Source organism: Acyrthosiphon pisum, chromosome A2 (assembly GCF_005508785.2).
Source record: "Acyrthosiphon pisum isolate AL4f chromosome A2, pea_aphid_22Mar2018_4r6ur, whole genome shotgun sequence".
NCBI lineage: Eukaryota > Metazoa > Arthropoda > Insecta > Hemiptera > Aphididae > Acyrthosiphon > Acyrthosiphon pisum.
Window position 1 is genome coordinate 78,168,851 of NC_042495.1, and position 15,201 is coordinate 78,184,051.

Sequence of the window (15,201 nt, forward strand, 5' to 3'; positions counted from 1 at the left end):
AAATAGCAAAGATTCCAACATTTATAACATTTAAAAATTAAAATTTTTTTAAAGACCTGATATTAGCTACCTACCTATATGTACTATGTAGTACACGGCGAAGAAGTCAAACCAACTACGTTGTCAAGCGGGGGGAGGGTTGTAATCAGTATATTTATATGTGCATTCGTGTATAATATGAAATCAAAAAAAAAAATTTTCTTATGAATTTGATATTTTATATAAATTTATAATTATAACTCATAAATTCTAATACTGTAACATGTGCTCTGATTTTTGGTAATAATGATTTCTTTAATTATTTATATCTTAAATGATGTTAAATCTATTATTTAGAATGATACGCTTTCAACTATTAATAATAGGTACTATAGGTATACCGGTTCGAACATCGGCATACTCGACTGATTGATGTACCTACCTAATAGTCGTAGTGGCGCCGGACCCCTTGATTAATAATTGTTGAATTGGTAGGAAACAATCGTTACCAACCATATGCTGGTGGCCGCAGTGCTGGTATGAGTTATGGGTGGGTGTCGGGTGAGAGGAGACTGGAGAGTCTGCTGGAGTCTGCTGTACGCCTGTACCGATAACTGGTAGTGTTGTAGTCATGTGCGGACACGACGTGTTTTCGTCCACCACCTTGTTTACTCAAGTCTTATTATTAAGTCTTAATTTCAATATATAATATAATATAGTAGTTACTATATTAATTATTAGGTATATAGTATATTATGGAAAATAGGTAATTGATGGTAGTGGCACAGAATAGATGAAATATGTAGTGATAGGTAATAGTTTATTAATAAAACATGTGTAATTTCCTGTTTGAATTTAAATTGAAATCTTTTAATAATTTCTCAATATTGAGGTTTTCTGTCAATTTTTGTTAAAATGCCAATATTTTAATAAGGTCGAAAATCCAATTATGAAGATTGTCTCTGTCAATTTTCGATTCATGTTAAGCTTTAAGCAGGAAAATGTTGAGGCACTATAACCTCTAAGCTGCATCAAAATACTCAAACCGACATTTCGCAAAGATGGACATTAACTATAGTTCAAATTTAAAAGTTAATTTTTTAAACTTTTTAACTTATATAATTTAATTCATATTTGAAATGACTTAGCTTTTCTCAGAATTAAACATCTATCAAGTTAATTTTTTTCGTTTTTATGGGTTTATATACGTAAATATTAATATGAAAATTAATTTTAAAATTAATCCAAAACATTTCTGTTATTTTTCTAATAAAATATTTTTTTATAGTTTTGTGGTTAGATAGGCTTAATATTATAATAAATAAGTACTTGATATAAAAAATTAATATTTATTAAATTATTAATTGAGATGTGTTATGTATATAGTTTAAATATGTAATAAATATGTAAAGTAAAATAGGTATATAGGTACAGTCATACAGACATACACGACTGTACATTACGATAAAAGTTCAATCTGTAATTAATTGTTAATTGTTCATATTGAATGACTTGATGTGTTCATTGTCTAATGCAAATATGTAATAATGTTTAGGAAACTGGAAACTTAACATGTTTTGGAGATTTTAAGTACCATTTTAAAGCCTTACTAAATCATTAATTAAAATATTAAATATACCTACCGTAGAATGAGGTAACTTTGATTTCACGGGGTAACTTTGATGCCCATATATTTTTATTCACCAGAGTACTATGATGATTAAATTTTTTTTTCATAAAATGGGGTTACTTTGATATCACATTAAGAAATATAGATATCAAAGTTGCCCAATACGTTGTGTAACTTTGATAGCATATTAAAAAGATTGATATCTCAAAAGATAACATCAGAAATTTAAAAATTAAAACGTTGAAATATTGATCATAACTAGATGATGTAAAAAATATTTATTATGAGAGTTTTATCGTTAATATTACATAAGTTATCCATAAAATAATTAATAAAAAGTTAAATTGTCATAAAACAGTAAAAAATTATCAAAGTTATCCCATTTTACTGTACCTAATTTTACTTATTTACTGAATGACGGAGATGATGTCTTAATGGCATTCATTGTGATCCGTTAAATATTATGTTTTACTAATAAGTATGATCTTCAAAGCCGGGCCAAGGGGGTCAAATGGGGTAGATGCCCTAGAACGGCAAAAGTTGTAACATTTTAAAAGGCGGCAAATTTTTAAATGTGTATGTTTAATAAAAAGCTAAGAATTCAAAATGTGGGCTTTAGGTATTTTTAAAAATTTCAAAAATCAGAACTTGGATAATTTCATTATTATAAGAGGGTGATGGATAGACTTACTGAGCGTTATTGATGAATTAAAAGACAACTTGTTTAGTATACCTACCTCAACTTTCAATCTCTACCTAAACTGCAGTTATTTATAATAATGTGTTCATATAAGTATTATATTATTATGATTTATGGCTATTCTGAGTCCCGACTTATCTATACGTATAGTAAAAAAAATAAAAATACGTATTGAAAATAAAAAATATTGTATATTTCAGGTGCGTTTGGAACTCCATATTCATTACACTCGTTGTCTTGGTCGAGGGCAAAAGAAAATTGTCCAAATAGCGCAGGAATAATGCGAGCAAAGTTATGGAGGCCTGAAGTAGGGTCACCGCGTAATTCTGGATCTACTTCAACCTCAACGAGTTCGACATCTTCAAGTAAAACCTAATCACTCAACATAAGATATAAGACCATACGCGCCACTAGACCTCGAAAACGTGGGGTGCTATGATATTTCATATTTTAAAAACATAAAATTGATGGTATTTCACTATTTCACTATAATAATGATAGTTAAACCTAAAAAAAACAAGGGGTTCTAAAGACACTTTTGCACGCCCTTATAGTTGCGTCAATGTATAAGACGACTACTAACTATAATGTATAGCTTATAAGTTACTTATGGCTTGTATATAAGACATACGTTATATCATTGATCAAAATATATACCTATATATAAGTATATTTAATCAATGGTTATATTATATTCTTTATGTCTCTTATTCAGTTGTTTTTATTCCTATTTAAACATTTTTATTATAATATTAACTATATTATTTTTTATATAGGTACCTCGTACTTACTTGTTTTATTATTGTTTAATATTGTTAGTTTATAGTTTGATGTGTTTATTTTTTTCAATTAATAGTTTAAGCCTTAAACTTTAAGGTAATCATCTATCTTTAAAATAAAATAATATATAATAATATTATCCTATAATATATATTGTGTAATTAACTAGCTATATATAGATGGATCATTCATTTATTGTAATAATATTATGCTTATGATAGTGAACAATATAGAGAAGATATCTTCTCTACATCGTGGGATGGCGTTATTATTATTATTCCTACGTGCAAATGAGAGCCGATAACCCATAAGTTTTAATAAGTTTATAATAGGTATAATTTCATATTTGAACCATAGACCTATAAACTAGTTTATAGGCACTGAGATAGATAATATATATTATATATTACAGTTTATCTGGAGTAATTGATACATATATCCCATGTGTTATGAGTTATGACTTATAAGCACATGGACGGATATAATATACCCGACACCTGTCCTGTATGATAATATAATATGTCCTATTGACTATTGGAGAGAATAATGAAAAACGTAAACTCCCGATCGTTTCTAGTTCCGAATAGAGCTACGTGATTATAATATTATAATTATTACGTTTTAAAACATTATAAAATATATTTTATTAATACGCATAGGTACTATGCTATAATATAATATATTATAATGATACAAGGCGTATACAACGATTAAACTGAAAGCAATATATAATAATTATTATTGTCAAATTAGAAGATACCGACAAAAATATACTTGCGACAGGAATGTAGCTAAATAGCCTATACAGAGTTCCGTATTATCGTTATAATAAAATACTTGAAAGAATTGAAACTATTTGTACTATAATAATATATTAAATACCTATTGACTGTTGTACATTTGAAAAATAAATAAATAATAATACACATCTCATATTCTAACAAGGTAGATTCATTAAATAAGATTTTTACGGTAGGAACTATTTATGAGAAACCTTGTTTAAAATGTTCAATCATTATAGGTATCTATAATATAAACTAATCATTTTATAATTTTAAACCTACAAAATAATGTGCAATTTTTCGTGATTTTATAGAATTTTGCCAACATTTGAACTTTCAAACAAAAATTGTACTTACGTATCTTTAATATTTTTTAACTGCTGCAGTTATAAAAATCTACGAGGAACTTGTATTAAATGGACAAGCTTTTAGACCCAGAGAAATGTTTTTTGTTGATATATTTAAATAAAGAAATTTTAAATTTCAATCGACTATAAATAACTCAAAAAGATTCAAAATATTTTAAATATATTTATAATATATATATTGTCAGATTGTCAGATAAAAATTTATTATCATATGAAAATGGCTGCATGCGTAGGTAACAAAAACTATACATTGTAATTAAGCTTAACATTTTACAATAAGTAATGCTTTTTTAAATTTTCTTTTTATGCATCTTTATTTGAGCACAAATTTACAATAATTTTTTATGAGTTAAAATCAGAAAATTTTGCTTATAATTTTAAGTTATAAATTCCTAAAAATTTTCTTTTTATATCCAAGATTTTAAAATTGAATTCAAGATTCCTTAGAAGTTTTTCTATACCTTTAACCAAAAACGATGCCTACTGGAAAGTCAAGTTAATTATTTGTGAGCCTTTGAAGTTTAAATTTTAACGAATTGTACCAACTGTATTCACTTGATTTCTCTTAGAATGGTTTTCTTAATTGTTGTCCAAAAATGAATAACCGTACGTACTTGAAATTTATCCCAAATGTTTATTTTATCAGTTTCTATACTATTATTTGATAACATTTTCAAAATAATTTGACTCAGTCTTGGCAGTTTACGGATTTTTTTTTATTATTATTGTTCATTTCGCTTCCACAACAAATACGTTATTAGCGTATATAGAAGTTTTTATTATTATTATTACTATTTCTATTTCTTTAAATGTTAAATGTATTACTAAATTAGTTTATATTTATGCCGAAAAAATGAGATACAATACAACTTAAGTTGTAAAAACAATAAATATAATTATGTAGGTATAGTCCAGATTAAAGTCTGCTGAAGTTATACTTCTGAAAAACGCAGTAGGTGTATAGAATATTGTAAAATCGTTTAGATAATTTTTAAGTGTTGTCATTAATTGTACAGTGATTGGTGAACACATCGCGAATTAGGTAGGTAGTAGGTACATTAAAAAATCTATCTATTTTGTACCTATACATATCGCGCGACCTGTACAAAAATCACTGCAGTACTGCACATTTCGAAATGTACAATCCCGGACACCAGACTTAGTTATAATAATATGTACCTAACATATATTATATTATATTACAACTTATAAGACTTGTAAAGTAAATTTTAAAATACTAAAATATATTTATTATGCAGTCCTGTAAAGTATTTGAGTAAAAGTATTCAAATACTTTTTTAAGTATTGAATAACTTTTTAAATACTTTCAGCATGAAGTATTTTGAATGGTATTTTAAATACTTTTTTTTTGTATTAAATACTTTTTGGTATTGAATACTTTGGTTTTTTATTTCGAACATTTTATTTTTATTCGAAATAATTGGTTGGAAAAATATTATTGTCAACTACAATAATAGAATAATAGTTTTATTTAATATTCTGTATTTCTGTGTTTGCTGAAGTCCAAAGGTTTGTGAAAACCAGATTTCTAAATAAAGTTATTGAATATTGAATAACAATATTCCCTTTAAAACTATTAGATAACTATTAGATTACCTACTTCCTATGTGTTTATATTACGATAATTAGAAACCCACTTTAAAAACCAAAAGTATTTGAAAAGTATTCCAAATACTTATTCAAAGTATTTGAGTAGTATTTGAAATACTTTACAATTAAAGTAATTGAGTAGTATCTTAAATACTTAAAAAAAAAAATGTATTTGAGTATTTACTCAAGTACTTTTTAAAAGTATTCTTTACAGGACTGTTATTTTGTATAGATTGTAGGTACAATATTATGACGGCAAGATTCCTTCAAGGCTTCAAAATCTAAGTCACTAATTTGAAGCTAATATATAACATCGCGATATAATAACTAATATTATAATAATTATAAATTATTTATGTTTCTATAGATTTCTCTCGACTGCATTTATACTGCCCAACACAAACTTATTGGCCTATCACATAGGCGTGCTCACGTACGCACGGGGCGAGACGGTCAAGCCCAGGCTCAACCTGACATTTTTAGGGACATGATAAAATGTGCGTATATATTTTATTATAATGCTTGATGCTTATATTATAATAATATGTTCGTGGAGATCATGAACATTTTGTTTGTCGTGAAAGTATAATAAAATCAAAAATATTTTTGTGAACTTAGGTATATACCACTAGGTACATACATTTTATTAATCTAACTTATCTAACAAAAACATTATACCTTTAAACAAATACAATAGATAACTATAGTACTATCACAGAATAACCAGAATGGACACTCGCTGAGCACTCAAAAATCTGTTCAATTTGGTGGAATATCAGTGTATCCATGTATATAATAAAAATGTAGAATTCTTTTTGTCTGGTCACACTGATAAGGGTTTGTTTACTTACTTACGACATCAGCTGTCCATATAGCTGCCTCTGTTCGGGCATTGATTATAGAATAGATTATTCTATAATCAATGGTTCAGGGAATAACAGTCGCGCTAGGAACAAAGAATAATGGGAATTATCTTTCTAACGGCAGCACTGATATTCCACCAGGTGTTGCAAATCTGTACCCCATAAGAACCCATGTTAAACTGAAAAGGTGTCTCTTCTGGTTATTCTGTGGTACTATAGACATTAATTATTAATATTATAGGTTAAAATCACGGGATATAGATACTATGGTTGCACAACGAACAATAATATGACGGCGCCAAATGTTCTTATCAAGTTACATAAATACATACATAGTATCCATACAAAAAAAAGTCGCGACATACTAGCGCTCCACCGTGGCTAGGTAACCCGGTTTGGTTACCGTACTTAGTAGTAGTTGTAGAGGGCGCTAGTAAAACGCGACTTTTTGTCAGAATTGATAAGAACATTCGGCGCCGCTCAGCACTGTGATCCAATATGGGCCGTCGTGCAACCATAGTATCTATATCCGTGGTTAAAATACATCAACATGTATGTATTCAGTGTATTGGCAAGTTAAAAAAAAATGATCAAGGCACTATCGGGAAAAGTAGCAGCACGATGTAGAGAAGATATCTCAGCTCTCTACATCGTCAGTAGCAGTGAACCAGTGACCGTATATTTTAATCTATTATGTGGTATGACTGTTACTTTTTAACACCATCACTACGATAAATGATAATATTCTGATATCAGGATAATTATTTTGGCAATGAAATGCTCTAAGATAAAAAGTTCGTGCTCAATAGTCAATTTATTATATTCAATACCTGCAGATTCAATATTCGTTATTCTATTCTGTAATTCTGTAATTCTGTGATACTATGAACATTCATTGAATCATGACACAAATTACATTTAAATTCTATTAAATATATTGAATAATACAAACAACTGAATTCCTAATTTCATCGGTTACGAGTTTGTTACTACTTAATCGTATTAATGTCCATATTATTTTAGTTTTGCGGCTTAACTTTATAAGAATATGGCTGAGTTGGTGTTGGACATCAATATTCGAGGTTGGGTCTTTTTACCGATTGTATTGATCACGTTCCTTGTCGGGGTCATTCGGCATTATGTGTCATTGTTAATCACGTCTCAAAAAAAAGTTGAGCTGACACAAGTACAGGATAGTCAAGTGCTAATTAGATCACGCATGCTACGTGAAAATGGTCGATACATATCTAAACAAGGATTCTATATGCGTCGTCACTACTTTAACAATGAGGAGAATGGTTACTTTAAGACCCAAAAAAGAGCAGCTCCTGCTCAAACAGCTATGCCTGATCCAAGTATGATGACTGAAATGTTGAAAGGAAACGTTACCAACGTCTTGCCAATGGTGGTCATTGGTGGTTGGATCAATTGGATGTTCTCTGGATTTGTCACTACCAAAGTACCATTTCCCTTAACCCTACGTTTCAAACCAATGTTACAAAGAGGTAATTTGCTTAGTATGACCGGTTATTATATGTTTTAATTTTTTGTTTCTTTGTTAGGTATTGAATTGGTTTCATTAGATGCAGCTTGGGTGTCGTCTGCTTCGTGGTATTTTTTAAATGTATTTGGGCTTCGGAGCATATATGCACTAGTTTTAGGTGAAAATAATGCTGCAGATCAGTCACGTTTGATGCAAGATCAAATGTCCGGTGCTGCTATGTCCATGCCTATGGATCCAAAAGTAGCTTTTAAAGCAGAATGGGAAGCATTGGAAATTAGCTCTCATAAATGGGCCCTTGCAGATCTTGATAATGAAGTGCTTAATGTATTATTGAATAAAAGTATTAAGTAACAATTTGAGATTTGAAGTGAACATGGTTTTTCTATTCCAAGTAAGGTGTATAAAGAGTTAAATAATACCTATCATTGTTTTTTTCTTTTTTAAGTTATCTTACTTTTTATGTAGTGTTCATGTATTTAATTTTGGTTTTGTAATAATTAAACTTATAATTAAAATAATCTATTTATTCATTCATGTGATTGTTTATCTTCATTATTTAGTGTGGTACTAATTTATATCCTCATTAAATTTTGTTTTTAATAATCAAATTTTTTATTCATGTTTTTATTCTTGTAGCATACATTCTTATTGTGCCCTATGGGTGCTAGGGCACAGATTGTATGTTTCTAATAAAATAATCAAATTTTAACTTAATGTAATAATAATTGTTTACACAATAAATTACATTTAAATTTGATTGAAAGTACTTGTTAGTTGTAAGTTATTATGGATGACACACTGCCACACTGGGCAATATTCTGTTATAAAATAATATTAGTAACTAGTCACATGGTAAATAGAAGTACATAATATTATATGCATAGGCGTGCGGACAGGGGGCCAGGGCCCATGGCTATTTGTACAACTTTTATTCATTACGGGGCTTTATTTAATATTTAAGCTACAAAATAAATAGTACAAATGATATCCACAGAGCTGAGGTATGCATACCTCAATCTATGAAAATAGATTATTCAGTTTTAAAAGAATTTCAAAATTTTTAATAAAGATTTGTACTCTCAAGTCAAATTATTAGCATCAATTAAATATATTCCAGTTGGTACATATACGTCATACTATTTATAAATGGTTAGTGGATTCAAATAGACAATATATTTTTACCAAGTTTGTTTTGCAAAGTATAAACTAGTCAATAATGTTCTAAAGAATGATTAGAATCACTTTTATTTTTATGTTTAGCAAGAAATAACCAAATCAGTTGATTTGAATTGCATCTAAATTTTGATTATCAAAAAGATTTTTTTAATTATTTAATATTAATTGTTGATATAACTGTTAATACAACATATTAATCCTCGTTTTATTTTAAAAAGGACCATGGAAATATTAAGTTATTTTTTTATTAAAAGTGTATAAAATAATGTATTTATAAGACTATATTATATAAATTATATGATTTAATAACAAAATATGCCTTAACCTCTCAAATATGCATCAACATGCAAAATACAATTTCGTCCATATAATTTGAAACTTCCACATTTTGAACCCTCATAGTTGTGCTTACACTCAGTATGAATATATATCATATGAATAATAAGCTAGATACATAATAATCTAGTAATGGCATAATGACATAATGTAATAGCATAACTTTTTCTAGACAAACAAAAGTTACATTTTTAATAATTTTTGTTTTTGTGATACGTATAATTTATAAGTGTGGTTTTATTGTTAAATTATTACATTCATATTAATTCATAATATAAAAAACAATTAGCTACGACTAAAAGTCTGTATTTGTAACACAAAAAACATTATAATTTAAACCGTTATGTAATTTGATTTGAAGAAAAAAATATCTATTAATATCACTACTTAAAAAGTACTATTTGTTGTACATTTAGATCAAATTCAATATGATGATACAGAGTACAAACCACAGATTACAATCTAATTTACAGTTAAGCTGTTTCATTTGTAAAGAGTAAAAGTGAGAAAATCAAAAAAATCTGAGACATTAAACCATATTGTACAGAGTACACTAATGTGTTATACACATTTTATAGATTTAAATAATTAATAATATTGAAATTGGTTTATATTTTATTAAATTTTAGGCAGTAAAATATAAGATAATATTTTAGGTATTTGACAGTAAAGTTGACGTCTGGCCCAAAAGTTTTCCCTTGCCACTTATTTCTGTAGTATTTTGGATGTTCAAGGAAATTACTAAATTTCAGGCTAATGATTTAATATTTTAAAAATAATAATAAACTTGTTATTATTAATTAAAACGATATATAAAATACAAATAATGTATTTACTAAGGGCATTGGAGCTGTACCGTTTTTAGTACAAAAACATGTCTTACAGGAAAAACTCTCACTCTGTAGAATAGTTAGAATTTAAAATTTTTTTTTTCTAAAAGAACATTTAGCAGGTCAGATCAAAAGCCAATTTTCAAAATTATAACTAGATGCTAAAATATACTTTTGAAAAATGAGTAATATTTGCTATTTTTCTAGCACAGTTTAAAGCAAAATAAAAATGTTGGCTATATTTTGAAAAAATTTCTCATCTTTTAAATAAAAAATATTTATCAAAAATCAACATATCAAAGAAGCATGAAGGAGCTTTTCCAGTGAAGTCATTATTGTTAATATAATAAATCGAATTAACAACCCCCCCCCTCCATAAATATGTATCAGACAGTAGATTAGTACAAAAGTATTATAATTAAGGTAGGAACTGAAATATAAAATATAATTTTTAAATTTAATGAAATTGCGGAAAATTGGAAAACTCCAATAGTGTTAAAATAATTAATAAACTAAACTGATAAAAATTGAATAAATCATGCCACTAGCCAAAATTCTGACACATATTGTTAATATTACCCTTTTGAGTTATGAGGACGTGATACCCACATGTGTTGTCTCCATCTTACAAGTGCGTAACATAGCAAATTCTACGCTCAACAGAACACGTGTAGCTACGTTAATTTAATAATTAGATGGAATTTACATATTATAAAATGTAAAGGTAAGATAATTATCTGGGCAACCTTATGGCCTTTTTTATTATATTTTAATTTTAAAGCGAGTTATGAGTATTTTAAGATGTACAAACAATTTACAATTTACCATTTTAAAATAATCATAACACACTTTAAATTAAAATATAATAAAAAGCACATAAAATTGCCTACATAATAATCTTGCCTTTAAATTTAATAACACAGACCACAGTATATTGGTTTGTATAATAATTGGTATTAGAACATTGAATTTAATATAATATGTATCAATTTTTATTTTATACGTACAATGGGAATTCATTGTAAAAAATATATAAATACAAATACCTTTACATCTATTGCATATACAAAGTTGTATTTTATTTCTGAAATGAAGTGTAATAATTATATATTAATATAAATGTATATTTATTTTAAATGACATTATTCATTTGTCTGTTGAGACTCAAATATAGGATATTTAGCTTTAGCTACATTCCAAACAGTATTGCCTTGTGATAAATTGTATACCAAATCCACAACATCAGATACCTAAAATAATAACAATAATGTAAATAAATATTAACAACTAATTGTTTATCAAACTGCTATTGTTCTTACAGGTACTCGGATTTGTTCCATTGAATCCCTCTCTCGTATGGTTACCGATTGGGGTTCAACCAATGAGTCAAAATCTACAGTAATGCAATAAGGTACTGCTATCTCGTCGGTTCTTGCATACCGGCGTCCTACAGACCCACTTGAATCATCAATTTTATTTGATACACCTTTCAGGCATAAGCTTTTGGCTAAAAAAAAAATACATTTTTTAATTTAAAAGATATATCTTAAATTAAATTATATATTATTATTTTTATTTTGCAATACTTACACAACATAGATACTAGGGGTGTGAACTTATCATTGTCAAGCAATGGAAGAACACAACATTTTAAAGGTGCTACTAATGGAGGCAATGATAAGTACTGAAAATAAATATATTTTATGAAAATTGTATTTAGCTATTCAAATACTTGTAATATATTTACAGTTCTTTGCTCATCCTTTTCACGAATTTTAAATGTATGTTCTAATAATGTATAAATAATTCGGGCCAATACCAAATGATGGTTCTATTACATTAGGAACAATCTCTTCAACATGTATAGTTTTTGAATAAGATTTGAGTGGGATCATTTCTTTGTTTATCTGGAATTCTTTATTACCAATTTTACACAAAGTTAATCCAGTAGTTGGATCACGTTTTCTTAAAGTAACAAAAATAATAAAATTAGATTTATGTATTTATCTTCTAATAAATAGTTTTTATAATTTTTAGATAAACTACCTACATATTGTAAATAGTGTTTTAAGTATTCCAAAATTATATTACCCATTATCAATGAATTTGTGTAATTGTTTAACTTCGTTTATTGACAGTTTTGATAATTTTTCAACACACTCTTTGGAATCTTTGCGTAGTGTCTTACCAATCAAACCTTTATCCATTTCCAATTCTATAAAAACATAGCTTCAAGGTTAAATCATAAATTAATTTAATAAAAATATAGTACTTACCTGTAACTTGAATTGTTTTAGGTGCAGGCAATTTTCTTTCAGCCACTAATCTTTGTTTAGTTTCTTCACCATGTTTAGTGAGGTCATATGCTGACCGATCAGCACAACCAATACACTCTACCCAACCCTATTAAAAAAAGTATTAAAAAAATTATAATTACTGTTAAATAATGTATTTTTCAACTTTAAGCCTAAATAAATAAAAAAAACTCACATAAGAAGTTAGACACTCAGCATCCCAGCAGTCAACAGCATAATGAGCCATTTCATTTGACATGTGTTGTCGAAATCTTAATTTTTCTTTGTTCACTCCAATTTTCATCATAAACATGTAAATACGAGCCATGAAGTATCCCAATGTTTGATTAGCTACCATACCCTGATAATAAATATAAGTGTTAATAATTAATTAAGTTCTTAATTTGTCTAATGTAATCTATGATTTTTTACTTTAGATACAGCTTGACCAATTGTGATGTCAACAGGAGGTTGTCCATCCATTTGATTACAAGCACTGTATAACCTCATTATGGTATTTTCTACATCACTAAATTTTGAATGTGATTTATCGCTTGGGTCACAGAAATGTTCTATTTCAGCCATAGTAAATTCCCTAAGATGAGTATATTTCATTTTTTATACTATTCTATTTTATTAAATAATATAAATATAAAATTTAAATTTACCGAACTCTTAATAAACCAGAACGAGGAGAAATTTCATTTCGAAAAGCATTACCAATTTGAGCAGCAGCAAATGGCAATCTCCCTTGATTAAACTCAAGTAAACGTTTGAAATTGACAAATATACCTTGTGCAGTTTCTGGTCTCAAAAATCTAATTTAACAGTAAATATTTTAATAAGTCTCATATTATAACATTTAAATTTAAACCACAACTACGAACCCCTTTTGGTCTCCAGTAGGTCCAATCTGAGTAGCAAACATAAGATTAAAATCAACGGGTTCAGAAAGATCATTTCCAGTAGTAGGTGATTTCATGTTAAATTTGTTTACAATATCAGACATTTGCTCTGTAGTCATACCATCCAATTTAATTATAATATCTTTGCATTCTTCTTTAACTTCAGGAGTTTGTTTTTTATCCTTGATTAAAGTTTCCAAGCGATTTTTGATTAAATGGTCAAGTCTGAAGCATTCTCCAGTTTTTTTATCTTTTACCATAGTATCAGCAAACTTTTCCACATGTCCCGAAGTCCTTAAATGGATTAAAATACAAGAGAAATATCAAAAGTTACCTACAAGGATTCTGAAATAAAGTTTTACTCTAAAACTCGTTCCGGTGTCAGCATTGAACAATCAATTTCAAGCATCTGTTCTTCAAGAATAAAAAACCGTTTCCATTGTTCTAAAATATTTGATTTCAATGCACAACCCATTGGTCCAAAATCATATAAACCAGCAATGCCTAAATAACATTACACAACAATTTTAAATTTATGAATATATATTATGCTGTTAGTATTCCATAAATCTTGGCATACCTCCATAAATAGAAAAGGATTGGTCGTAAAAAAATCTACGGATCATGAGGTCTGAAAATTTAGACCTATTAAATGTTTCTGAGGGTGGTTGTAAAGCCAACTCTTTATCATCTAATTGTTTCTTCAACGCTTTCAACTCTCCGACGGCTTTTTTCACTTCCATATCTGAGGCATTTGATTCTTTCATAGATCTCACCACGAGACCCTGCCAAAAACAAATGAAAACGCACATAATATCACTCATTGTTCTGTTAATATATTTACAAAATAATCTGTGTCCACTCACTTGTTTCTTTACAGCCTCTCTCAAGGGAGCCAAAATTTGTTCGACTTGTGTATCCGCCATGGTATCTGGATGATGGTTGACAATCTTCACGTGGGTAGCTGACTTTTTAGTGCCCCAATTACTCAATTTCGAAAAATTTCGAGTGTTGGCGGACACACGAGTCTGAACACCGATTTCTCCAGCAGTAAGTATTTGTTTGATGACCAATTTCAAATTCAGACACTGCAAACGTGACATACCTAGATCAGGATAAATAATATGAGAATATGACTGATATCATTGGTTATAATTTTTAAGCCTTTATACACGAGTAGATGGCGTATATTTTCATTGGTTGAACACACGATAAGATAGTAGGTATTATTATCTTTTCGAATGGATAATAATCAGTATTTTTCATAGACATATAAAACAACGTTTTATATGTCTATGGTATTTTTAATTTTCAATTTTGCGAATTGCGATAGTACTAACTCTCTAGCCACTGCCCCCTCACTGTTATTATAATATGTTCATGGACCGTGGTCCCCACTCAGTTGAGTACTCACCACGGTTTAAGATATTAAGTATATGACCG

The 15,201-nt window shown here is 28.2% G+C and overlaps 3 protein-coding genes across 3 annotated transcripts in view; 2 read left to right on the top strand and 1 right to left on the bottom strand.

The window, feature by feature from the left end:
- The window catches only part of LOC100575431 (pancreas transcription factor 1 subunit alpha), a 7,198-nt gene extending 4,202 nt beyond the window's left edge, over window positions 1-2,996 (top strand). The window contains exon 3 of the mRNA XM_003245006.4: window positions 2,510-2,996. Coding sequence (XP_003245054.1) covers window positions 2,510-2,685 — 176 coding nt within the window. The 3' untranslated portion in view covers window positions 2,686-2,996. The remainder of the gene's footprint in view (window positions 1-2,509) is intronic.
- A 4,465-nt stretch (window positions 2,997-7,461) lies between these two features.
- LOC100164105 (ER membrane protein complex subunit 3) lies at window positions 7,462-8,820 on the top strand. Its single transcript, XM_001945663.3, has 2 exons — window positions 7,462-8,218; window positions 8,276-8,820. Exons 1-2 carry the CDS (start codon window positions 7,762-7,764, stop codon window positions 8,566-8,568), a joined length of 750 nt encoding a protein of 249 aa, XP_001945698.1. The 5' UTR covers window positions 7,462-7,761; the 3' UTR covers window positions 8,569-8,820.
- Window positions 8,821-11,606: 2,786 nt separating this feature from the next.
- On the bottom strand, window positions 11,607-14,890 carry LOC100162044 (glycine--tRNA ligase). Its single transcript, XM_008185624.3, is given in 14 exon segments — window positions 11,607-11,809; window positions 11,879-12,066; window positions 12,150-12,243; window positions 12,307-12,369; window positions 12,371-12,524; window positions 12,651-12,774; window positions 12,836-12,962; window positions 13,050-13,214; window positions 13,286-13,448; window positions 13,522-13,671; window positions 13,741-14,052; window positions 14,121-14,262; window positions 14,339-14,543; window positions 14,625-14,890. Coding segments are annotated over 14 exon segments (2,232 nt in total). The 5' UTR covers window positions 14,862-14,890; the 3' UTR covers window positions 11,607-11,701.
- Between the last annotated feature and the right edge of the window lie 311 nt (window positions 14,891-15,201).

Coding starts and splice junctions, on each gene's coding strand:
- LOC100164105 (XM_001945663.3), top strand. CDS start 7,762: ATGGCTGAGTTGGTGTTGGACATCAATATTCGAGGTTGGGTCTTTTTA. Junction 8,219..8,275: donor CAAACCAATGTTACAAAGAG/GTAATTTGCTTA, acceptor TTTCTTTGTTAG/GTATTGAATTGGTTTCATTA.